At 37.2% G+C, this 26,555-nt stretch overlaps 1 protein-coding gene across 2 annotated transcripts in view; it reads right to left on the reverse strand.

The window, feature by feature from the left end:
* The window catches only part of aff2 (AF4/FMR2 family, member 2), a 684,414-nt gene that overhangs the window by 264,588 nt on the left and 393,271 nt on the right, over positions 1 to 26,555 (reverse strand). For both annotated transcript variants that reach the window (XM_051935183.1, XM_028816861.2), the window contains exon 5: positions 14,005 to 14,091. In XM_051935183.1, the coding sequence (XP_051791143.1) occupies positions 14,005 to 14,091 (87 nt within the window). The remainder of the gene's footprint in view (positions 1 to 14,004; positions 14,092 to 26,555) is intronic.

Consider the following 26,555-nt stretch of genomic DNA (forward strand, 5'->3'; position numbering starts at 1 on the left):
CCGGGATTGGTTCCTGCCTTGTGCCCTGTGTTGGCTGGGATTGGCTCCAGCAGACCCCCGTGACCCTGTGTTTGGATTCAGCGGGTTGGAAAATGGATGGATGGATGTTGATACTAACAAGTCAGGGGCAAAACTTATCCATTGCTCCAGTGTTTTTCCCTGTCTTATTTTTTCTGTGTCTTTTAAAATATGTAATTGTTTATGTTTTCCATTTTAATATGGGGATTTGTATTGCATCAGATGGATTGCAGCAGTTAGCCTTGCAGTCACTAGAGGGAATGATAAAAGATGTCAGTCAACCCGAACTCCTTTCTGTGCTTTGCCTCTGGCCTCCCCTTCTCATTCACAGTAGGGCTTTGATTGTTTTTAAAGTGTATCTGAATTAGGTTTAAACTATTCTGGTTTTGACTTTGGTTACATTCTTGTTAATGTTTTAGATGTTTCAGGGCTTTGGTTATTTGATTGTAGCCTTCCACCATACTTTAAAACACATTATGCCCCTTTTAACAGCTTAAAACACACTAAATAATGTTGTGATGTAGTTGTAATAATTTTGTAGAGTTCACTGAAGTTCTATGTTAAATATTTTAATACCTGGTAGCAGCTGTTACTGAAGCTCTTAAAACATGCAGCAAAACTACAGTACTTGATTCAAAAGTTCAACACGGTTATACCCTTCACTAATGTAAGGAGACATGAAGAGAAGATGAGGTTTTCTGTTTTGTATTTCTGGGTTGTGCTGATTGTAAGGTAAAGGCTTAATGAACATTAAATAGAAATTAATGCATAAAGTAATCCCTAATACAGGTGTAAATTTTAGTTGCTTTTCAGAATTATCTATCTATCTATCTATCTATCTATCTATCTATCTATCTATCTATCTATCTATCTATCTATCTATCTATCTATCTATCTATCTATCTATCTATCTATCTATCTATCATAGTTCTTACACACACATATCCACTTATTGTCAAGCTAATTTAATTTTCTAATTATCCAAAATCCTCACAGAATAAACACACTTCAAACAAACAAGTGGCAATGATAATAGATTCATCCCAGGAAGCTGAGTCTTTGTTGTTGTTATTGCTTTGAAGCAATACTGCTAATCATTGGAATTCTGTGCCACCTGGATGCCCCCAAAGTAAAATACTAAAAAAAAATAGGCATAAGGTTAATGGTAAAATTATAAGACATTTTGAAGTTTTTAGTAATGATTTGACTTGCATGCCAATCAATTATTTTTCAGGATGGGGAAAGTATTATTACTCTTGAAGCATTCCAAAAGTTTTGTCTGTCCATTATGTGGGAATTACAGATCTACTGTGAACCTTACATTTGGGGACACACTGTAAATCAAACATTTAATGTGCTACACATGAGTTTTTTCATGCTATATATCACATAAGGAAATTTAGGTTATCTGATGTTCGCTGAGATCTTTTCTCTTCTACAGTCCTGAACAATGCTTTGCCTCTATGTAGTTCTCTTCCTAGGTCCATTTTTGGGTCTAAAATATTCTTGACATTCACATCCAGGCAGAAGAGTGACCTGTTCTCTCTGGGTGTTAACCGGTACCCTTTCATTTAGAAATTCAAAAGTCTATCACTGTGGCAGTCAGGAGACCACCCAACTTCATGTACACTAACTTGAAAGCTAGCTGTTAAAGCTGTTTCCAAATATTGCCAATTTACCCTGCGCAGTTATTTTATCTGTCACTATTGTCACATTGCCTTCTTTTATATTGTAACTGATTTCTTAATGTCTTTTGTATTACTAGGGTGTTGTACCATGTTAGCCATTATGAATGTAGATGTAATGATTACATCTTGCCTAAAGAAGGGGCCTGAGTTGCCTCGAAAGCTTGCATATTGTAATCTTTTTAGTTAGCCAATAAAAGGTGTCATTTTGCTTGGCTTTTCTCTTAATGTCTTTTGATAATTGCTGTTACATTGTTAGGTAGACATCAAAGCTTTGGCTGGTGTTTATTTTTGCTTCATCATTTACAACTATGACTTTACTGCAGCGTTTCTCAACCTTTAAGTATTTGCGACCCGAGTTTTCATAACAGTTTTAATCGCGCCCCCCTAACGTTTTTTTGAAACCCTAATAAAATTTATTCCTATATTTTTAGCTGCCGATACACCGGTACAAGTTTAAAATTTCCCTACGAATAGCGAAATTATACCACATATGGCAACATTTGCGTGCCCTTTTTTGTTACTAGGGGGGCATCCCCCACAGTTTGAGAGCCGCTGCTTTACTGTATTAATCAGATGTTTGTATATTGGGCACTGCATTGTAATCTTCTTTCCTCTGTAAAGCACCTTGTACTAGCATGTGGTGCTATTGGAGCTATGTACATACAATAAAGACCTAGTCCTGCTGGGATAGACTGTAGCATCATGCAGCCTTATAATGTGGGTTAAATTACTTTACAGGTGGTTGGATAGATGGCCTGAAAATAGGCCAGATGAATTATAATACAGTGTTTTGTTTAAGCAAATGTGCTGTATGCCACCAGTGTGAAAATGTCTCTAGTGAGGATTTTTCCTGTTGTCATGGTCTGATATATGTTACTGCTACCAGAAATGTTTGTTTATTTATCACGGCCATACAAGTCAGTCTATTTTTTAAAGTGGGGATTTTAGTTTTTCTCCCATAGACCACTAACATTCACATAAAAAAAAATCTTTATTCTTAATTGAACTAAAATCTCTCAGAGTAAAAGCAGATCTGTAATGGCTAAAGAAAGCACTGCAAAAGGTTAAAGATCCCTTGTGTTATCTTGGTTCCAGTCCAGAAGAGAAAAAGGGTCTTGAATTGCCCTTAATGAATTTTGGCATGTGCATCAGAGTGCACCTTTATTTTAATATGAAACATATAATTACAAAGTAGAAAGGCTTTTTGATTAAACTTTCTGAATTGCTCAGAAGCCTACTATATACCAGCAGAAAGGGTAAGGTGTGCATTAATGGAGCATCACTGCTTAATACCTTAGGATATTAAAGGTCACAAGACATAAAAAAGATTCACTAGGTGATTTTACTTTTTAAGTAGAAGAGAGTTTGTAAATGTTAACAGAAAAAGACGGACCAATATATGGTTGGGGAACATTTTTTGCAGTTATTATAATCAACCAAAAACCAAAGTTGAATTGTAAGTTCAGCTATAGTGTCGTTGTTGTCTGATAGAACTTGTCTGCACTAAATTCCTCCCATGCAAACAAATTAGTGTGCTTCATACATATAGATATACATGTCCTGAATTAATTTCTGAAACTAGAATTTCTCTACCACAAACCATTTCCATGATATGTCGGATTCAGTGGAAAAGATAAGGTTTTGAAAAAAAATATTCATTTTTGTTTTAATTTACGTTTGTTTTAAGGCATAAGCATTTTGCAAGCTCAGAATATTAATATTATTATTATTATTAACATTGGTTGAAGTGAAAGCAACCCAAAATTAAGTATTTGCTACACATTTCTAACTCTCAAACATTACTGTTTTCTTTCTTCTTACTTTTTCAGAATAGCCAAGAATTCATATTTAGAATGTTAGAAAGATGCCTTTTTATTGTTCAGAAAAGTAAAAGCTGTTGTTTAAATGGATTTTACAGAAATATACAAGATTGGGTTGATCCATTCATTGTCTTGTCCAGGTAAGCAAAGAGTAAACGAGAACAGCGAAACATGAGAACTCCTACCAGGACATTGCACAAATGACAGATGTTGCAGTAGAATGAGGAGTGAGTCTATATGTTAGAAGACGTCTGTTGGTCATTTCACTGTGAAACACCTTCAGAGGATTATAAGAGGAAGATAAACAACCAAGTGACTACTTTCTGTAAGTAATAATTATACTTCAAACAATTATATGTGTCTGGAAGTTGATAGTGACAATTCAACTATGACGATTAAGTCCATTCATAAGGTGTACCTTTGATTTTCAAACCTCTCATTGTATATTCAGATCTAATATTTTTACTTACTTACATTACATTTCATCTGCCTCAAATCTGCCCAAGCCTGTGTGCTGTCCAAGTCCCTCTGTAAAAATTCAATGAATTCTTGATTAACTGTCAATCTAGCATGGTATCTGCTCCTAGTAGTTTATTTATATGCAATACATTTGTTACTACTGTTGTTCTTATTATTAGTTTTTGTTATTATTTATTCATGTGTTGCTATTCATTTCAAATTATTACTATCCACTCATTTTTTTATTTATTTAAAGTAAAGTTCTTCACTTGCACTTGCACTTGTCATGTTTTTATGGATACATTGCAACGTCGTCCTATTTTATGTCACTGTATGTTGCAATATGGATGGTAAGACAAAAAAGCCACTTAACTTGATGTAACTTGACTAGATCATCTGCAAATTTAACCAGTTTGTTGTTGAGATTCTTTTCCAGATTAATTATATATTGATAACAAAATCATTTGAAATATTGCATATTTACATGATTAATTCATGTTGATTGTATTTTTCCAGTTATATATACTGTAGTTAAATAAACATGTGTGGCTGTTACTTCAGTTAAATGTGAAATTTTAAAAATACACCCTCAGCCAATAAAAATACTAAAGAGAAAACACTTGTACATGCAGGAGTTGGTGGACTGGGGTCTCATATAATACCCTACTCAGTCAACAGGCTGTAATGGAACGAGTACAAAAATGATAAGGTGCAACCCAGCTAGGAAAATCTTACATTTCTATCCCAGTTGGGAGGAATAATTAACGGACAGTAAAGTGACAACTGGATTCTACAAACAGTTTGTCTTCCAGAACGAGTGGTGATAGTGCTCCTCTAACCAGCTCCCAGTTCGGACACCTGCAGGGTTGCCTGGGATTTGTACCAAAGAAGGGCAGCCCTCTTGAGGACTCCCATGTTAGGGGCAGCTTCCCTGTGCTCCTGGGTCCAACATAACAGGAAGTGTCTCGCCTCACTCATGAAGATGGAGTCGGGAGGTTGGGGACAAGGCTTTAATGTTGGGAGTGTGGAGGGAGGCAATTGGATTTGTGTTTGCCACAACTGGAGTTTGGAGGAAGAAAATGTGAAAGGGACTTATGTATAATTAAAATACACTTTATTTTACCCCTTCACTGTGTATGTACACTTGTGTCTAGAGTTTAGGGTGCTCCTACTGGTTACACACTGTACCCATCCAACAGTTCATAATAATCTAGAGATTACAGTAATTCAGATAAATACAAACTTACAATCTAAGTGTTGCACTCTTTTTAAAGCATGTCATAAGCCAGGTTTCCATCCAAGGAGTTTTTGCGAAAAAATATTTAGCGCTTCAATTTTTTTACCGATATAGCTGATGGAAATGCTAATTATCGATAAAATGTTGTACATGTCGACATAATATTTTTCCGTTTAACTTTAGCGCATAAATTCCATATCGATACTTCAGATGTCGCAAAAACTACATTGGAAACTGTTTTTGTCGGATAAAAGGGCTTTAACGCAAATAAATGTGTCACATTTTCATCACGTGCAATCAAAACGAGAATGGCGGAGCGGCTCGCATGGTCTGATGAAGAGAGTTTTTTTTTTTTGATTAAACGTCGTTATTTTGTATTAATTCAAATTTAAGTTTTAATTAAAAACCTTAAGGGAAGCAGGTTAATTCAGTTGTTATCGCACTGTGAAGGGATGTTGAAAGGTAGGCTCACCTGTACAGATCCGATGCTGCAAACACAGCTGCATCATGGGCACTTCCAGGAGTGCCAACGCAAATGTCTCATATCATGCACCTGTCATCAACAAGGGCCTGGAGAACAATAGATGGCCACCCTTTGCGATTAATGTAATCGCGGTAGCCTTCCGTCGGGGGAAGAATAGGCACATGCGTGTCATCCAGCGCACCGTAAATCTGTGGCACAAGATGCACCAAGGAATTGCGGTATGCAATTTCATTGGCCTCCGCTACAGTCGGAAGTCTGATATAACGCCGCATTAATTTTCTTTAATAGCGGTGCACACAGCATATACACATCGATGAACGGTAGTTTTACTAACCCCGAAAGTTTCTCCAACTACTCTATACTCGGCGCAGGTTGCCAGCTTGTAAAGGGCGATGGCAATCCGCTTTTGGGTTGGAACCGGTGGTCGGTGGCAACCTGTGATGGGCGCAACATCAGAACTGATGAATCCACACAACATCTCAAACGTTGGCCGTGTCATTATAAAATGATGCAGCCAGAGATTTTCTGTTAAGTGTCTCTCCACCACCTCCTCCCAGAAGGTCTTATTCCGTCGTCTCTCCCATACCCGTGGGTTTCGTCGCACTGGGGTACTTTCTTCGAGCTCTAGGGCTATCAGACAAGCAACTGCTTCATTCTGCTGTCGTCTTCGGATATTATGTACAATTCCAATTATTTGTGAAACTGAAATAACAGTAAGCTGGCAAATTTCAAAAAACTGTCTGAATAATCTCTCCATTTCTTTGTTTCTTTGTTTAGTGGAGGGGGTGTAACGTGGAAAACAAAAGGTAGATAATTTGCGACATACACAAAGTTATGTATGGAAACGGCTCAAGGGCAGATTTTTTTCGCGATACAACAAAAGTTATGCGACAGTTCGTTTTGGGGGGGATGACGTCATCACGCACACAATTTTATCGATAAAAAGCCAGTTTGATGGAAACAGGCTGGAGACAGCAAATTTCGCACATTTTTTTTTACGTATATTCTGTTTGTCGATAACAAAACGTCGCAAAAAACTGGATGGAAACTTAGCTACAGTGATTTCATTAGAAGAAATTCTATATTGTGATATACTATATATCTTTAGTGTCCAAAATTCTAATTATGCCGTGATAAAAATTGTAGGCCTTAAAGCTCAATCCTATATTGTACTATTCACTGCAAGAAGGTATCCACTTCACTAAAGCAGACATCTCTACATTTTGTTGCCACTGCACAGATTACATGACATGTGTGAACAGAAATCTTTTTTCAGACATTAAATATTTTAATCACACAATTACATTGCTAAACATACTTATCATCACATTAAGTATCATTTATGTTTAAATGAGGAGCCTTCAGCAAGACAGTCAAAGAAAGGACTGAAAAATAACTATATAATAACTTCTTACTAATACTTCATAAGTAAACTGTCACAGTTTACACTCTAGCAAACATATTAATTCATCCCTCAGTGAATGTTTTGCAAAGGAAAGAGAGTCTGACATAATGCAAGCACATAATGAGATCTGATGCTAAAAATGTACTGTATGACTGAAAAAGATTCCAGAGTCTTCTCAATGCCTTCTCAATGTTAAATGCTGCCCATGAACTTTCTGAAAAAGGACTTGCACTGCCTTCATTGTCACCACGTCATGTTACCAACAGGCTTTTGGTTCTGAGCTTGTGGGTTTGTAGCCCCTTTCGTTACCTATGATGCCGCTTTCTACCATTCCTAATGTGGTACTGTTTTCAGCCTGCAATATTATATCAGCATCTCAACTCACTGACTGCTTCTGTATGGCAATTGAAGTTGTGCTTAAAATGAAAAGTTGGATTTCAGGGATTTATTACTATAATACAATGTTAACCGCCAGGACCAAATAATCAATCTTTTCAAAGACTTAGTGACTTGACTAAAAACGTATTGTTTCTTGTCGTTTTCCTCCCATGAAGCATAGATCAAGGCTGTGTTTCAAATCTGTTCCTCTATGTACAATCATTTTTTGACTGATTAATTTGCTAATTTTTGCTTTAGGGAAAGATTCTAGTACATTAAAAATTGACTCATTTCTTACAGTTCATTTATCCTCTAGCAAGTAACTATCCCAGCAAAAATGATTCATGGCTAGAATCCAACCTAGACTGGAAGCCATTTTATAATTGAGCTTGACTCAAATGCTGTTTCACAATCTCAGCTTACAGTAGAGTGGCTGTATGCTATGACAGAGCTAAACTGAAGAGAACATAACAATCATGGAGGAGCTGCTGTCTCACACATACAAGAGACTTGTTTTGATGTGACTCTCAGGCTGGTCTCTCTCCATATGGAATGAGGATATGTGCAATGGAACTGAGACCCTTTCAGACCTGAAACTGGTCTTTTACCTGGTGATGCTGGGACCAAACGATGATACCAGCAACACTGATTGGAGAAGCTGGTTCACATATTGGATTGATAGAAAAAGCTATAATTTTAAAAATGGCTGTATCCATAGAGTTCCTTTTGAAATAAACCATATGAAATAAAGAATGATTTAGTGATAAAGACTTATTAAAAAATGGGAAACACGTTTTTTCAGGTTAGAACATTTTTGTGCATTTTGGATCATTTTTTGGAGTTCACGGTTCAGAATCTTCATTTTTGAGCTTTGCTTTTATACAGTATATGATTGTGGATTTTATTTCTTTGTTTGAGAAAGACAGTTTTTTTTTTGTTGTTTAAATTTTAAGGATGTCACATTGTCATTATAGAAGCCATTATGGGAGGATAATGAATTGCTAGGAAATCTTTACTGGTTACTAGGAATCCTTTCCCTGACCCTGTGTCGCAATGACTTGCTTATAAATGACAATGGAGCAAACAAGACCATTTGTCTGAGATATGGATTTGATCATTGAAAATATGTGTTTTGATAACTTTGATTTTAATATTCTGGTTTCAGCTCCGAGCTATTTTTTCTCATCTCCATGTTCACTTTGGTGTTTTGCCTCTGGTGAAATGATGGAATTTTGGTGAAAGAGTCTTTACAACTCTTGTCTGACTACAATTAAACCCTCTGGCTTGAAAAACAACTCATAACCCTTTAAAAAAAAGGCTTCCTTCTGTTTTCAGTTTTAATTTAAGTCTGCGGGAAAGACCTTTACTTTATTATTTTTTTTACCATAAGAAACATGCATTTCTTGGTTAGCTGCTTTAAATACCACAACAATTGCTCTTTGTCAGTGAGTGCTTGATGATTACCTGGCCAGTCACTTTGGAGCAGAGACTGGCAGTGGACGTCCGAGCCGTAGAGCTGGTGGGACATTTTGTGGTCTCAAAACTGGCAAAACAAAACTGAGGAATGGGATGTTTTATTACTAAAGAATATTAGAAAACCATTCCTTCTCAAAAAACCTTGTTAAAATACTCAGATAAAATGCAAATTTTTTGATGTGCACTTTTTGTCCTAGAAATACAGACACTATACACTATAGTGTCATAGTTGACTTTAAATTGTTCAATTATAAGAAGACCCCCACTGTAAAAATATCCAAGGTTTCCTTACGGAACTGGGCACTGTCAGACTTGCAGAACACACATGCATTTAACATCTACATGTTAGGTTTCATTTTGTATGATGTACATTGAAAAGGTAAATGATAGTGACAAGAAGCAATCATTTTGCAGGACATTGAAAAGGTAAATGATAGCGACAAAAAGCAATCATTTGGCAGGGCTTGAAACGCAAACGAAATTTTCAAGCCTAAAATTGGATTGTGGAACGCACACCATGCAAAACTAATTCATTTTCAGTAACATTTTTTCACTTTAATACACAAGTAATTAAACAGTTCCTTGTTAGCGTGACAGTATTTGAAATTACAGCATAGCTAATGAAACCTGCATGAAAATAATCCGAGTTAAAAAAGGGACTTTCCTGTATGGCATCGTCAAGGCCAAAAGAAGAAGACATCTAACCCCAATAGTCAGTGTACCACTGCAGACCACAGCTCTGAGAAAGCATTAACATGTTTTAGAATATGCAGTTGATTTATCAAATATGCTGGAATCTATGTTTTCGTTTGCCATTGACTTGTAATTTATATATATTCTTAATTTTACCTTCCCACTCTTAAGTGTTATTTGTTTGCTTTGTAAAGTGTCTTTTGATGGTATGTTCTATGAAGGACACAACACAAAGCAAAAATCTATTGACCGATACACTGCCTTATGAATTCAAGGTTTTTCTATTTTGAATTATAAAATCAACTTTCTACAATTTCTTAGTATTTTAGAAACAGTGTTGTTTATTTTACAGTTATGTCCGTAAGTATTTGGAAAGTGACGCAATTTTCATAATTTTGACTCTACTGTATATGTAAGCACAATGGATTTGAAATGAAGAAATATTTACATGATTGAAGTGCAGGCTTTCAGCATTAATTCAAAGGATTGAACAGAAATATAATATGAGCCATTTAGGAATGACAGACATTTTTATACATGGTCCCACCCCATTTTCAGGGGCTCAAAAGTATTTGGATAATTAAACAACAAGCTGTTCCACAGCCAAGTGGGAGCAGCTCCCTCATTATTTCATTATCTATTAAGCAGGTCTGGAGTTGATTCCAATTGTGGAATTTGCATTTGGAGGTTGTTGTTGTGAACTCTCAATATGAGGTCCAAAGAGCTGTCCAGGCAAGTGATAACAGGCCATCGTTAGGCAGAGAAAACAAACCCATTCAAGAAATAGCAGAAACACCGGGAGTGGTCAAATCAACTAGCTGGTAAAGAGACGTAACGCACTGGTGAGCTCAGCAACAACAGAAGGCTTGGACAACCACGGAAGACAACTGTGCTAGAAGATCACAGTATTCTTTCCTTGATGAAGAAAAAACAATTCAAGACATTTAGCCAAACCAAGAACACTCACCAGGAGATAGGCCAATCATTGCTAAAGTTTACAATCAAAAGAAGACTTTATGAAAGAAAATAAAGAGTGTTTACCACAAGGTGCAAACCATTGGTAATCCTCAAGGATAGGAAGGACACATTAGACTTTTCCAGAAAATATTTTTTAAAAATCAGTTTTGGAACAGTTTTCTTTGAACAAATGAAATTAAGATCAATACATACCAGAAAGATGGATAAAGATTATGGACAAGAGAAGGAACAGCTCATGATCTGTAGCATACCACATCATCTGTGAAACATGGTGGAGGCAGTGTTATGGCATGGGAATGCGTGACTGTGAATGGAAGTGGGTCAGTGGTGTTTATTGATGATATGACTGCTAACAAAAGTTGCAGGATGATTTCTAAAGTGTACAGGGCAATACTGTCAGCTCAGATTCAGATAAGTTCTGCAAAACTGATAGGACGACTCTTCACAGTACAGATGGACAATGAGCCAAAACATACTGTGACAGAAAGCCAAATGCTTTTCAATGCAAAGACGTGAATATTCTTCAATGACCAAGTCAGTCAACTGACCTCAACCCAATTGGACATGGACTTGCTGAAGATAAAACTGAAAGCAGAAAGTTCAACGAACAAACAGCACCCGAAGACAGCTGCAGTAAATGCCTGGCAAAGCATCAATAGGGTGGAAACCCAGCACTTGGAGAATGCCATGGCTCCCAGACTTCAGGCAGTCATTGGCTGCAAAGGATTTTCAACTAAGTATTGAAAATGATTTTTATATTCATGAATTCATGATTATGTTTTTTTTTCTAAATACTTTTGAGCCCCTGAAAACTGGGGGGTAACCACGTATAAAAATAGCTGTCTTTTCCAAATGGCGCATACAATGTTTTTGTTAAACACCTTAAACTGCAAATCTGCCAAAATTATGAAAATTATATCACTGTCCAAATACTTATTGACCTAACTATAGTTCATATATATATATTGTGATGGATGGCTGGGGACCTTGCCCCACCGGGAAATCTGGAGAAGCAGGGGACCGGGAGAGGGGCAATTCCTTCCCCAGGATGCAAGAGGGCAGCCATCCTGGATTGTGTGGGATCCACAGAACTGGATGGCTCAACCCTGTGGGGATCCGTGGCCACTGCCAGGGGGTGCCTGAAAGACTAAGGAGCCTTGGACCGCAGAATTGTCGAACCAGGAAACAGGTACACCCAGAGTGCTTTCGGGTGCCCATGCAGCACTTCCGCCACACCAGGAAGTGCTGGAGGGAGATCATCAGGGAGCACCTGGAGCACATCCAGGTGCATTATAAAAGGGGCCACCTCACTCCATTCAGGGAGTCGGAGTCGGGTGGAAAAGGACGGAGCTTGCGAGAGGGGAGTGGAGGTGGCAGAAGGACAGTAAAGGACTGAGTAATCGTGAGAGCATTGTGGTAGTTGGTGTTGTGTGTAAAGAAGAAGAAGAATAAAAGAGTGCTTTTTGGACATCTGGCTGTCTCAGTGTCTGTCTGTGTCTGGGCTATCTTTTATAATATACATATTTGTATAGTGAGTTAGAAAGGGGTGTTTGCTGGTTTTTATGGTGCCAGAAATTGAACCAGCCACTCATAGGGTTTCTCTATTTTTTATTCTTTTATTAATAATAATAATAATTCTTTGCATTTATATAGCACTTTTCTCACTACTCAAAGCGCTCAGCAATTGCAGGTTAAGGGCCTTGCTCAAGGACCCAAAAGAGCAGAGTCCCTATTGGCATTTACAGAATTCGAACCGGCAACCTTTTATTATTTATAATTCCTCCCGTGATACCTATCTCCTTTGTGGATTTATGTTTATTTAATAAATCACTCTTTTCTAGTTACCTGAGCATCAGTCATGTCTTTTTGGGTTACTGTATTGCTCATCAATACTCCTTCCAAAGGTTGTAAAAGATTACGGCATAACATGCAGTGAAGAAAAGATGGCATATGATGGGATAGTGTTCATTTTCAGAATAAAGTGAATGGAATTTACCTTAACTGTGATTGTACAGTCAGTATTCACAGACAGTCTGTGAAAAGCAAAAAGGAACCTGATTTCTGAATAAGTGGACACAAAACAGCAGTTGTTAGAATTGAGGTATGGCAATCTGCTCGGTCTACTCTTGTAGCCTTATTTCTCTGGCTAACAATACCATTTTAGGATGCCTAATAGTAATACATTGGAGATCAAGCATAAAAGAAAACTAGGGTACACATACCATAAGATAGCAACTTATTTTGCAAATTGAGTTGCACAGTGGTGGTACTCTTTGCCTGACTTGAGTGCCATTGTTGCACTAAACTACATTTACCCATTGTATGCATCTGGCTTATTAATGTCATGATTGTGGAGGTCCACAGTATACACAGCCGACATAAGAATAAGGTAGGAGCTCATCACAGTTCACCTTGAGGCATTCACCAATACATCTTTAACGTGTTACCAATTAACCTTGACCTGCGTGTTTTTGTGATTTGAAATAATTGAAGAAAACCAGAAAAAGATAAAGTGAGATGATGGCAGCTCCAGACAGTAAAGGACCTTTATAGTTCTACACACTGGTTTCTTGAGCTGTGAGGCAGCAATGTTAATAAGTGTGCTATAGTTCTCCCAGATAAACTATAGTACTGAAAAAGAACAAATAATGCATTGAGCAACCACAGACTTTAAGTTCTGTACAGCACTGTCTCAACATGGGAATTTCACACCCATTCATCTCAACAAAATCCAGACAAACAACCTTTTGATCTTCTAAAATAAATAAAATAAACACAATCCCACAACACTTTATAAGAAAACAGCTATAGTTTAATTATTTCCATATACTGTGTATCTTCTGTAGTTGGTTCAAAAGCAGGTAAATGGGTCACTCTGTGAATCCAAGGCAAACTTTGAGTTGGCAGGCTGGTAATACCTTAGCCACTAGACCACCCTGCTTGCCTAAGAAATACATGATACTACTGGGAGGCCGTCACTTTCTCTAAACAGTCACAATATCCCAATTACGCTTCTGCCAGACTGATCTTTTCATCATTAGCCCGAAATACATTGTACTATAAATGTCTGAGTTGTATTTTGGGCATGCCACATTATTAAATTACTTGGGCCATATTTGTACCGGCAAAATTGAAAAAATAAACAGTCAAAAAACAAACAAGGAACAAGAGCATACATTTTTAATAGTAGGTAGGTGTTAACATTCATTCATTCATTTCTACTATGCAATACCCACACTGAGATTCTTTATGTAGCTTAGGTTTACCCAGAGATCTGTGCTCTGTCATGAAACCAGCTAAAGCAATGCTGTCTGGTTGCACCACACTGATAGCACTGATTGGTCTTGAAGAACTATACATAGACCTACCTTGGATGGAAGGGGGAATTTGCTCTGTTCAGCTTTGCCTGGGGTGTGAATAGCTGTCAGTGGTGGAGGCCATGAGTGGGTCATCTCCTGTATAGAAAAGAAGGCAGTAATTTTAATATAAAATATTTTCAGTGCAACAGAAAGCGCAACTAGTGCTGCTCTTATTTTCATTAGCAAGAGGCTTCTTTGTGCATGCACTGTTAGGCTGGAAACAAAATAGAGTGTAAGTATGAGTCAAGAAAGGCAAATTGACCCAGTTTAATTGACGTGTGCTTCTAGGCTGCTCAGAGCTCATGCATGCTGATGACAGGTATGGAAACCAATGCCTAATGGGTTGTTTAGCCCAATATTTAATTTCTACTGTGCTTTTCACTCCCTTCAAATCACTGCCCTCCTGCTGACATTAATATGCTTTCAAATTTTCACAAAGACATCTTTATGTGGGCCATTGATCTATGGAGGTGCTGCTTCTGCCAAGCCTCATGCAGAGTTGAGCTATTCGGTTCTGTCTCTGTCTTGAGTGGGTGTCTTCTTGGTGAGGATTCTCGTAGCCTGGGGCTGATCAGATGATATGTTCAAAGCTTAATATAGCCATGACAGGCTGGTTTTGATGTACTAGAGTGAGTTTTAGCCTGATGTACTTGTTCCTCAATTTTGATTATTCATTTAAGTCTATTGAATGGTTTACTGTTCATGCACTTTCATTTATCCATAGGCTTGTTAAGGGGACATTGAAATGCAGTGTCTACTTTTTTAAAAGACTTCCCCGAGGTTACTGAAAAGCAATCACATCAATGCACACAACTGTGACCGGCAACGATTTGCTGGTTTCCCAGAATAAGTAGACAAAACATCTAGTTTTCATCCACCTTTTCTAGTAAAAAAAAAACAACAACAACAACAAGGTAGGGACTTTCCTGCCAGGAACACACACAACAAGAACTGGAGGCACCGTTAACCCTGCTGAAATGACTTAATGCTATTAGAGATTATACAGGAGTATTTTATGATTTAATACTTCTTCCAGGCTGCCTAATGGACTGAGTCAAGGCATTAGAAGCTGCTTTGCCTTTTTGTTATTTAATGATGGTTATCACAAAGCGAACAGCATGCACATTAAACAAACAAACAGAGCCAAGCTGTGTGCCCAGCTCCTTTTCTTTTCCATCTCTTTTAATCAAATCTAAAGCTCGTCCAGACCAGCAATCACATTTACGGTGGGAAGAAAGGAGATTAGATTTTTTTTTTGGTTTGATCTCTGACTGACTAACCAAAACTAGGAAAAAGGGACATTCTTGGCTACAAATGACATTGGCAAAAATTGTAGGGGGAAACACTGCTTGACTATATATACCAGACTGGACAGCTCATTGAAACTCTTGGCTTCACCTTTGAATAACAACAGAACTTTAATTTACTGCATTCCGCAGCACATCTGGAACACTGGCACTGTGAAGATATACTGGCATTCCAAAATGCTTCTTCATATGTGTGGAATCAGCTCTTCCAAGATCCTAGAAAAGATTGTTCTGTTCTGATGTTTGTGTGGCATGTCTTCGGAAGTCAAGTATTTTATTTATTTATTTTTTTAAAAACATCTAAACGGAGAAAAACAATCACAGATGTTTTAAGCACTTCTATTGATGCCCATCATTGGAAAATCTTTTTTGGATTTGTTCACATATAATTTGTAAAGAACCTATTGTGATTGCCACATCTGTCTGTTTATGCACACAAAACAACTCGACTACCTGTGGACCAATTTTGTGGAAGTTTGACACACTTATCCTTTAAAGAAATTTGGCTTGAAAACTCAGTTGTCAGGAGGTACAAACATAAGAACTTTTTAAATCTCTCACTGAAAAGCATTAGCAAATATTTGAAACTCATCTATCTTAAAACAGACAAGCATTTTGTGCATGTTCAGTTCCAGATGTGTTCTCTCTTTTAAATTTATCATAAAAGAGTTCACTTTAACTTGTATAAAGTGCTGGGAGGTATACCGGTTCATACCGAAAACCGTTTTTTATTTTTGTTATGATATGGATTTTTTTATACCGCAACACCGGTTTAAATATCCTAAACAACGTTCAGAATGTGGCGCATCGGGAAACTGTTTAAGGAAGGACCTTTATCACTGTTACACCACTAAACACACATGCAACGGAGTACATGCGTTAGTGGAGGTATTGAGGGTTGAAAATGGACAGAGAATATTCCGAAACTGAAGCTGTAGCAGATGATAAAGTTGAACATGATGACACAGAAGAACTTCTGCCGAAAAAAGGAGCCGTGTCTGTTGTCTGGAGATACTTTGGTTTTAAAGATGTGGACCAAACAACTATTTACTGCAAATGCTGTTGAGCTAAAGTTGTTGCCAGAGGCGGCAACACAAGCAATTTGCTGTACCATCTTAGCCGCAAACATGCTTTGGAGTACCATGAATGTATGAAACTAAGATTGGCACCCTCCACGTCCTCAGGTAAAACTGAAAAAGCTAGAGGACACTCGAGTCAGACGTCACTTGTAGATGCGTTTGCTAGAGGTACTGCCTATGACAAAAAAAGCAAGAGGTGGATCGAGATAACCAATACCATTACAATCCATATAGCCAAAGACATGGTTCCGTTAAGTACTGTGGAAAAAGGTGGATTCAGGGCTATGATCAAGACACTGGATCCCAGACATATGACCCAAAGTTGCAAGTACTTTAGCCAAACGGCAATCCCCAACTTGTACCAAGAACACAGAGGGAAGTTACAAGCAGAGGTGGCTACAGTCCCCAACTACTCAACAACAGCAGATATGTGGTCAAGTCACACTATGGAGCCCTATCTGAGCCTGACAATTCATTTTATAAATGATGACTGGCTATTGAAAGGTTATTGCCTCCAAACAAGCTATTTTCCAAATGACCACACTGGCGAATTACTTGCTGCAGGCATGCTGAAAGCACTTGATTCCTGGGGGCTTACAGAGCAGAGGCAAGTGGCTATCACAACAGACAGTGGGGCCAACATCAAGAAGGCTGTCAAGATTAACAATTGGTCAAGACTCCAGTGCTTTGGACACAGGCTTCACACAGCCATAGGTATGTAATACTTATTAAAATAATAAGCTATTTTAAGTAATGGTAGTAAACACATACCATAGTAATAAGAAATGTACACTGAATTTGTGTATAATCAGTTTTCTGTTATCTCTATTATCAGTCAGTACAGGTAGTCATAGATCGTTGTAGACACAGAACACACATGAAATGCAAGTGTTCCAAATAACGATATAGTATTTATAAAAGGTGTCATTTTGCTTGACTTCTCACTCTATACAACTCTAAGCAACTGACACGCAGGTAAACAGACTTGAGCTGAGAAAACTGTGCGGGGTGGGGGGATGTGATAGCAGACTGTTTAGCTGCTTATCCAGACATTTACAGGACAAAAGACGCTGATGGAGAGGTGCAAAGCGTTTTAAGGTGGGACGGATCTACGAGTTTTTTCGGAGGCTCTGGTAATTCTAGTGTTAACTACAAAAACATCACTTATCCAGAAGTGAATGTAAGGGGAAGGGAATTATGTAACTGTTGCTCTGTAAGCATAGCGTGAACAAATCTGTACACAGTATTAACAGTAAGTCACAATTAAAATAACCTCATAGCTGAATTACTGTTTCTGCATATTAAACAAATCTAGTATTTCTCAGGTACCATAATTTATTTGTAAAGCTGCAGACCTGCTCTCCATCATGGTCTGAAGCAGCCAACAATTTTACCATGAGACTTAAACAAATTTGAACTTTTCTTTGGGCATGTTTTCCAAAAATGTTATGTTTAAGAAATCTGAACTTCAGTTAGTCATCCACCTCCACAACCATCAACCAGCAATAGCACATCAATTGATGCCATTTTTACAGAACTTGAATTAGAATCTTCTGTCTATTAATGCCATTGAACCACCACAAGCCTATTTGGGATGTGCTTTTAACTACATGATATTGTAAAGTACTTTTAAAAGGCATAGATTTAATGTAGCCTAATGCACATAATTGCATTCTATTATCACTGTTATTTGTGAATATGACTCATTGCTACAAAAATATTTAATAAGCAGAAAATGTGGCTTTTTAAAGTAACTAAAACATGTAAAATGTTGCAACTTTCAAATCAGTACCTTGTGTCTCCAAATGTACCTGAATGTCATGCTATGTGTATATTTTCTAAATTTTGAATCCACGTATGCAACACCTTAGCCGTTTGTCCCTCTCTGTACATAGTATCATAGACAGCATTGTAATGAGGTTGAAATTTCATCTCTATGTGTGTGAATTTGACCTATGACTTCAGTCTGTTTGGTTGTCTCTCTTTCTCTCATGTCTGCCTGTTGTACACACTGCATAATTCAGGACTGGCTCAATCAATCACAATCAAATCTTGTAACAGCCCTGGTAAGCTAGAACCTTACTGATTTTGAACAAACTCTATTCACTGTAATTTTCAGTTTACTTTCCAATTTCTGTTTTTTTTTTCTTGCCCAAAAATGTCAATATATGAATAAGTTCCAGAAAACTTAAAAATAGTTACAAATTTTGTTCAAAGCTTTATTCAGCATTTCTAACTATTTCCAGTCTATCATAATTAAAGAACTGTGAACTAATTATTTGGAAAAACATGTTTTTTGTTTAAGAAAGAAAGAGAAAAGTAATTTAACAGCAAAAAGATAAGTTCATTAGTCTCCATCCATTTTCAGCTTCCTGCACTTCACAGACACCAATTCCTTATTGACTTCTGTCAGGTAAGCACGGAATTGAATTTTTTTAGTTATTAAGAAATAAAGGTCATACAGCACAGATGTGGTACCAAACAAAAGTGATCAGAATATAGAGAAAGTTGTGTGAACCTGGAAATCATTTGATTATAATTTCATCCTTGACTGAGTTACAGTATAGTAATCAGTTTCACTTTCACATCTTAGTGGTACTAATATTTATTATTAATGCCATTTTAAGAGGACCCTTACTAATTTTTACTGTGTAACCTTATGGCTCCTTAAACTCTGTAATCCTTCTTTCAGGACTTTGAAATATAATAAAATACCCTAGAATACTGTACATGACTACGTTGTTTGTCCTTTATAAATGAGTCTGACCACTTCAATAATTGGATACTGGTATTCTCTTTATTCTATATTATATTGACTGTATTTCTTCAATGTGCTGTTAACTTTAGAGTGTATTCAGTATTACTGTCTCACACTAACTAAGTGGTATGGCTTGATCCAAACTATGTAAATAGTTCTATATCATACAAATAACATACAATTGTATATTTAATAATCATACTTTACTCAGGTATTTTTTTCCCAAATGCTTACAGGTAATGGCAGAATTGAAACAAGAGTGAGGGGAACATCAGGTACGACAATTTGTGTTTTCTAATACATAAAATGAAGTTATGTATTGTGATAGATTCCTGTTTATCATTGAATGTTGGTTGGATATGCAGGTAAGAATTTCACTGTACTCTGTATATGTGACAGTGCTAATACTATTGGTACTACTATTACTATCTTATGAAATCTGTATGCATTACTTAACATCTTATGTGGCAGTGAGAAATGCCCTAATTAACAAGCTGAAACTAAGAAAACAATAAAATATTTAGCTGGCCTGTAAACTGTATATGTAGATTTTCACCACTCAGCAGTGAAAGTCAATTATTTTACTGCACTCTGCACTGAGGTGAATGATTAGGTGGGGGTCAGTCTCCAGTGGCTATGGTGTGAACCTGTTATGATCAGTTCTAGGGTAGCACATAATCTCACTATGTAACATGTGTTATGTAATAAGATTACTTTTTAAAATAACTAGTTTCCTAATGCAATGCCTATCCATTTGCAGTAAAAATACCTGCCTTACTTAAAAAAAGATAGACAAATATAGAAGTAATGCAAGTTTTTGCAAAGATGTTGCCTGATTTGGTTGGTAACTATGTGCACTTGCATGCTTTGATTGTTTGGTAACAGCTACTGAGGAAGAGATTAAGCACATGCACAGCATGCAATGAAGTGAAAAGAACTGAACAAAAGTTGTAAGTGTACATTTAATTCTGCATGTGCTGAGGTTTAAATTTAATCACAGCACCACCAGGTGTAAAGCAAAAAGCAAACATGGTGGATGGTACGCTGATCATTTGCAGGGCTCAGTCGCACAGCCAAGCAGAAAAAAGTGTGCTGTGTACAGTCCAGTAACAGAAACCCATTAATAAACTGTCAGTTTAGTTTTCTTCCAGCTGTTCAACATAGATATGTTGAAACAGTTTGGCCTGCTGACACAGTAGCCAGTATTCATACCGTGAATCTTCACGTGGCTCACACTGGAGATGGAAAAAGGGATGGATGTTATTTACTTCACAATATAAAACAAAAGGAGATTAACAAATGTAGTTGTGTTTCTGGTCAGTTTCATTAAGTTTCATATATGGGCTCAGGATTTAATAACAAATGCTGGACAGTAATTTGTGCAATTTTTTTTAAAAAAAAAAAAGAACAAAAAAGTAACACAATGTTTGTAAAGAATTATATTTTATAATAAGTAACTGTATACAATATCAACTTACTTCTTTGTAAGCAATGAGTAATGTAACTAAGTTACTTTTAAAAGTACCATTCCCCATCATTGGTTATGATACAACAAATTTCATTTTATCATCTTGTTTTATTGAGGGATGCTTCAGAGTTTATCTACTTTACTGGTTCTCTTGCATTTCCCAAAACCAAACCATTTTGTTTATACTATGCCTACAGTACAGTTTGACATACAGTATAATGTACAACTAATATGTAGAACAAATTTATGAAAATCAAGTAAAATTAAATAAAAAATGGTAAAAGAACAGATCCAAAATCAGCTACAATATAAGCAACCCACAATTTTCTGTGATTGAATAAAATACAAACAATAAGTTGCTCACTTTGAGCCACATGCTGATGTAGTGGTGAGCACTGTTGCATCTCAGCTCCAAGAGACTCATATCATGGCCAGTGTCTCTGTCTGTGTGAACTTTGCACATTCTCCTCATGTCTGCATTATCCTCTTTAATAAAATCCCTGTGTGCGTCCAGGTTTCCGTGTGTGGGTGTCTTCTGGTGAAGTGCGCATGCGTGGGGCACGGTGCGATGCGCGATATTACTGTCAGAGAAAGTTACAGGTGTTTTACGGAAATACAAACCAGTATTACTGCGAGAGGAAATTAAAGATACACAATACAGTGACTCATATTAGAGCCACATACAAGCCAGTATTACTGTCAGAGGAGATTAAAGACATATTACCGACGCGCATGCCTGTATTACCGCCAGAGAAAATTAAAGGTACTAGCCAACCCGCGGCATACCATACGCCGCATAATCAGGCTGGGTTTTTAATGATTTTTAAGCACAGGGAAAAAATTAACATTTGAAAAATCCGGAGGAGAGGGGAAGGACGCTGAAGCCTCACGAAACATCAACACGTTTGAAGCAATTGTGTCGGAAATCGTATCGAAGCTTCGAAGCATTTAACACTCACCTCTGTAGTGACACTTCCTGGCCATTTTTATTAACGTTACAGAAACTTATGATACACTTCAATGACGTCTGTTAAAACTCGTATTGCTTTTATTTTCTCGCAGCTACATAGTACGGCTGCTTTGCAGTAAGGAGACAGTAGAATTTTGTGGGTTCGCTTCCTGGTTCCTCCTTGTGTGGATAGCAAATTATCCGCGACAAACAAACTGTTTTACACGCTGCAAACCAATCCAAGGCGTAGTATACGCCGCTTTTTCAATGTTTTTTAAGCAGAGGGAAAAAAATGAACATTTGTAAAATCCGTAACGCTGCTTTCAGTAAGTACAATGTACACGCGTTTAGTTTGTTGGTGACTTTTTGCCAGCTGTCTTTCCTGGTTTGGGCTGTTTTTGCAGTGTTACCGCTTGTGCATATTAAATCTTGAATTCTTTTGAGTAACTAATTAACTAACTAACACCCACCCACTCAGCTTGTGTGAAAAAAATGCGCCAGTTCTTTCATCATTTTGTTGCAGCAATATACATTGTGTTTTCACTCAGCGCGGAGGTGCGCATTCATCTCGGATTATTACATCCAGCTAATCTGCTACACGACCGCGTTTGAAAAACCGACTTATCCCTGATGAGTTTCACCGGCATTAATGATTAGGAATCTGGTTGGAACAAAACACTGCAGCCACAGGGGTTCAGCAGGACCGAGTTTGGGAAACACCGCTGAACACTCGTGGCTCTTGCCAACTCACGGCGTATCATATGTTGCATAATTATGTATTGATGGGTGAACACTTTCTGAACGACACAGTTGTCCAAACAGAAGTGAAAGTAAAATCGAGACTGGTGCATTCTTTAACTGCATTCTCTGTCTTGTAGCGCAGTGGTAGTGTTGCTTCTTTACAGTAAGGAGACTGTGGAAGATTTTTGGTTCGTTTGGGCTGCATTTGCAGTGTTACCGCCTGTGCATATTAAATCTTGAAATCCTTCGAGTAACAAATTAACTAACACCCACCCACACACACACACACAGCTTGTGTGAAAAAATGCGCCCGTACTTTCATCATTTTGTTGCAGCCTATCAAAGACTTGCTGCCCCCAACTTAAGGTGGCTCAGAGGTCCATGTGTAGCGTACAACAGATGAACATAAATGACGCCGTTTTTTCGGAGGCGTCGCGTCCCAGTTAGTGGGCGTGGCTCTGTGAGTTGTCGTCGTATCCAATGGTCATAGAGTTGGTGGGCGAGGCTCTTTCCTACTTGTCGGCGTGCTTTCATGGTTGTCTTGTTTTGGTGTGCGTGCTTTCATGGGTGTCTTCCCCTTTGGCGGCGACTTTGTGAATTATATATATAGATATTATGGATGTACAAGCCAGCGGACGTACAAGACATTATTACTATCACAGAAAATTAAAGACACACAATACACGGCGGCAGCCCACGAAGAACGGTCAGCTCAGCAAGTAAACATCAACAAAAGAAAGGCTGAAAGAAAGAAAAATATGACCAACAAAAAGAATAAGGACAAAGTCCCTTGCCATTTAATATAGACTGTTCCTACTAATGTTTATGCACTACTGTTCTAGCACTGGTTATTGTAACGGGCTAAATGACTAGTCTAATATATTACGGACATGTGTTTTAGGTTTATTAGTTTGCTCATTGAAACCTCTGTTTGTTTCCTGCAGTGTATTCTGTGTTACTGAGGTTTCAGCACCTGCCACTGTACATAAGGTGTACATAAAACTAGTTTCAGAAATGGATGGATGGATAGATGCTGCTCACATCTGACTCCTGTGACATGATAGTGAGTAACTGAAAAAGATATGACAAAAAGTTAGTTTCGGATGCAAAGGAAGCAAATATAGCACAAAAGTATCAAAAAGCAACATTCCTTTAGTCAGCATATACAGTACATTAACTTATGATGAAAGGAACAGACCAAAATGTATACTGTGTAAAATGTAGTGAGTGTAATCTAAGTAACTTGTAAATAACAGCTGCCTGCTGTTTATCCCTAAGCTACAGTACCATATTTTTAATTAAATAATGATGCATTTAGTTGAAAGATTAAATTCATGTGGAATTCCAATTTCATTTTCATTTTCTACCATTAGCAGCACAATGGATGATGCCAATGGATTCTGGGTCTTATTGTTTTAATGTTGTCAGCATGTGTGTTATGCTCTTATCCTTCCTTAATATTTACTAAGTAACAGCAGTGCAAATGATCAATATGTTGTAACTATAAACTTCTATTCAGAAAAAGACACTGATGACATTTTTAATTTTTCTATATCTTTTTTTTTTTTTTTTTTTTACACAATAGACCCCCCCCCCCCGTTAACATCACATGCAACATCATTAAGAGATGTGACTCGCTGCTTCTCTTATCCAGCTCACACTTGACTGCAATTGCATATGCTTTTTACCTTCGCCACTTTTTACTCTCTTTTTTACTTTTTACCTTCGCTAATACTCTCCTGCCACTGATATCAACATTAACAAACATTTCTGCCCAGATAGGTAAAAAACGACCATAAATTCACTTGAAGTGGCATCACAATATATTTCACACAACATGGAATACAAAGTACAAAGTCAGCATCAATTTGACATGGAGAAAGAAAAACACGCAAGTTGGTACATTGCACACAGAAAGGGCCGTGAGTGAAGAGCACAGCACTTGCTGTCAGTGTTTTCACAGACACGGCAGACCCGACTGTGTTTGCAAATACAAGAATAAGCAGTTGGTTGCAAAACTGGGAAAAGACTGCTGATATCGACAGTTTTAAAATAAGTCCATCATGTTGCTTAGTGCTTATATACATATGTAAGGTTGGGAGTAATTTTTGTACATTATTTACATAGAAAAATCTTAGTTTTTACTTCATCTATTATCTATATTTCCATTTGGTTGAAAAGCGTTGTTCTCGATTTTACGATTAAATATTGAAGCAGTTTTGTGCCAACCAGCAGAGTTTGATTTACAGCATTCCTTCGACTCCATACTACTTCTCTAGCAGTAAGATGCAGTGCTCAAGTTGGAGGATGCACATGCAATAAAACAAAAGAAAACTACATAATGTGTTACCATAAAGATGCCAAGGGTCTGTCCTGAATGTGGTACAAACTGTTTTCTCATAAGGCTGCATGCCACTTGCTGTTTACAAATGTTTTCTTATCCATAGAAATATGTCAGTGTGGCTGTAAAATTTTAAACTGAGAGTTCTACCTCATCTGTTATTATATGAACCCAGCTGATTGAAATGTGTTGGTTTGCTTTTCACTAATAAATACTGAAACAGTTTTCTGTCCAGCAGCAGCCTGACACTGAAAAGCTTTTTTCTTTTTGGATGTGAAAATGTATGCTAATATTTAAAGTGAAAATATTGCTGAATATATGTTGTATGAAAATATATTATTTATTTTTACATTAACTGATACTGTTTTAATTTATCTATGGTTTTTGGGCGTAGGGCAGCAAGGTGAGCTATCTGGATAATAAGCTGTTGGGCCATTAGTGGGAACAAAAGGATTCAGATGCTACTTGATGTCATGTCAGCAGTTATAGTACTGAAAATGTATATGGTGTTCATAGTGCTAGTCCTTTAAATGAATGTATTTACATTATGTCAAGAAATACATTGAGAAAGACTCAAACGGTGGTCTTCTTTTCAGATTCTTTTGCAGGGTCCATTGACATTAGAACACATGGAAAAACAGCGAGTCTAAAATGGATTTGACGTTCAGACTGTTGCCATTTAATATTGGATTTGCATGGCATAATGATTTAGTATTTGTTTAATGCCAAGCACCAGTAAAGCTCCATTTGAAATACAGTCTAGCTGCTTAACAGATGGTGAGAAATATAAAACCTCCAACATGTATAACAACAGGAAGCCCAAAGGTCCTGCCCTCTATTGCTCATTCAAAAAATTAGAATTCAATCAGTATTTTAGAGTTCTGGCTAACTGTCCAGAATTCTTGACAAAATATGCTTTTTCCTATCAACCTAGAGATGTGCATATGTTTATATTACTAATATACGCAGTGCTGTTCAATTTAAAATGCAATAAAACAAAAAAAAAAACTGCAGTATGCAATGGTATTTCATTTAGGAGTAGAAATCATTAACACTTTTGATGAAGATGTAATAAAAAATAATAGTTTGGAAAAGTAAAAGTCATATTTCTGGATTTTTTCAACGGGTAAGTTGATTTAAAAAACAGGTGAAATGCGACTTCAGAGGAGCATCTGGTAAAGAGCTTCAGTGAAAACAAGCAAACTACTGGGACACTTGAGGACACTTGGGATCAGAGGGGTCAAGACTGAGCTGGCATTTGAGATCAAATCTGCAACTTATTTAATATGGCTAACTTTGTGAAGTGCATCTTGGGAAAATGTAATTTAATACAGTTCTACTTATATACATCATATACATGTATAGATGTATCATATTATATACATCATATACATGCCAGTACTCTCATACAATGGGAATTGATGTTGCCTCACAGGTCCAACATTCTGGGTTTGAATTCCAGGTCAAGTTGTTTTAAGATTAAGCCTTTTCTATCTCCTAGGGATCTTAAGAGAGTAGCTCATGCTTTTATTTATTCTTGGCTTGATTACTGCAACTTGTTGTATTCTGGGATCAGCAAATCCCTAATGCACATGTCACACTTGGTTCAGAATGCTGCTACTCATTTTTTGGTTGGTGAAAGAAAGAAAGAAACCTCTGTATCTCCAATTTTGGCCTTGTTACACTGGTTGCCAGTTAGTTTAAGAATTGATATTAAAATTTTGCTGCTGGTTTTTAAATGATCCCACCTATTTATCTGAATTGTGTGTTTTACATCAGCCATCCAGATAGCTTAGGTCTACTGGTCAGTTGTCTCTTGTGGCCCCTCGTACTAAGTGGAAAAGCAAGGGTGACAGGGCTTTTGTAGCCGCTGTATGTTTGTAAAATTCTTTACCTTACTACACTGAGCAAGGCCCT

Source organism: Erpetoichthys calabaricus, chromosome 12, assembly GCF_900747795.2.
Source record: "Erpetoichthys calabaricus chromosome 12, fErpCal1.3, whole genome shotgun sequence".
Classification (NCBI taxonomy): Eukaryota; Metazoa; Chordata; class Cladistia; order Polypteriformes; family Polypteridae; genus Erpetoichthys; species Erpetoichthys calabaricus.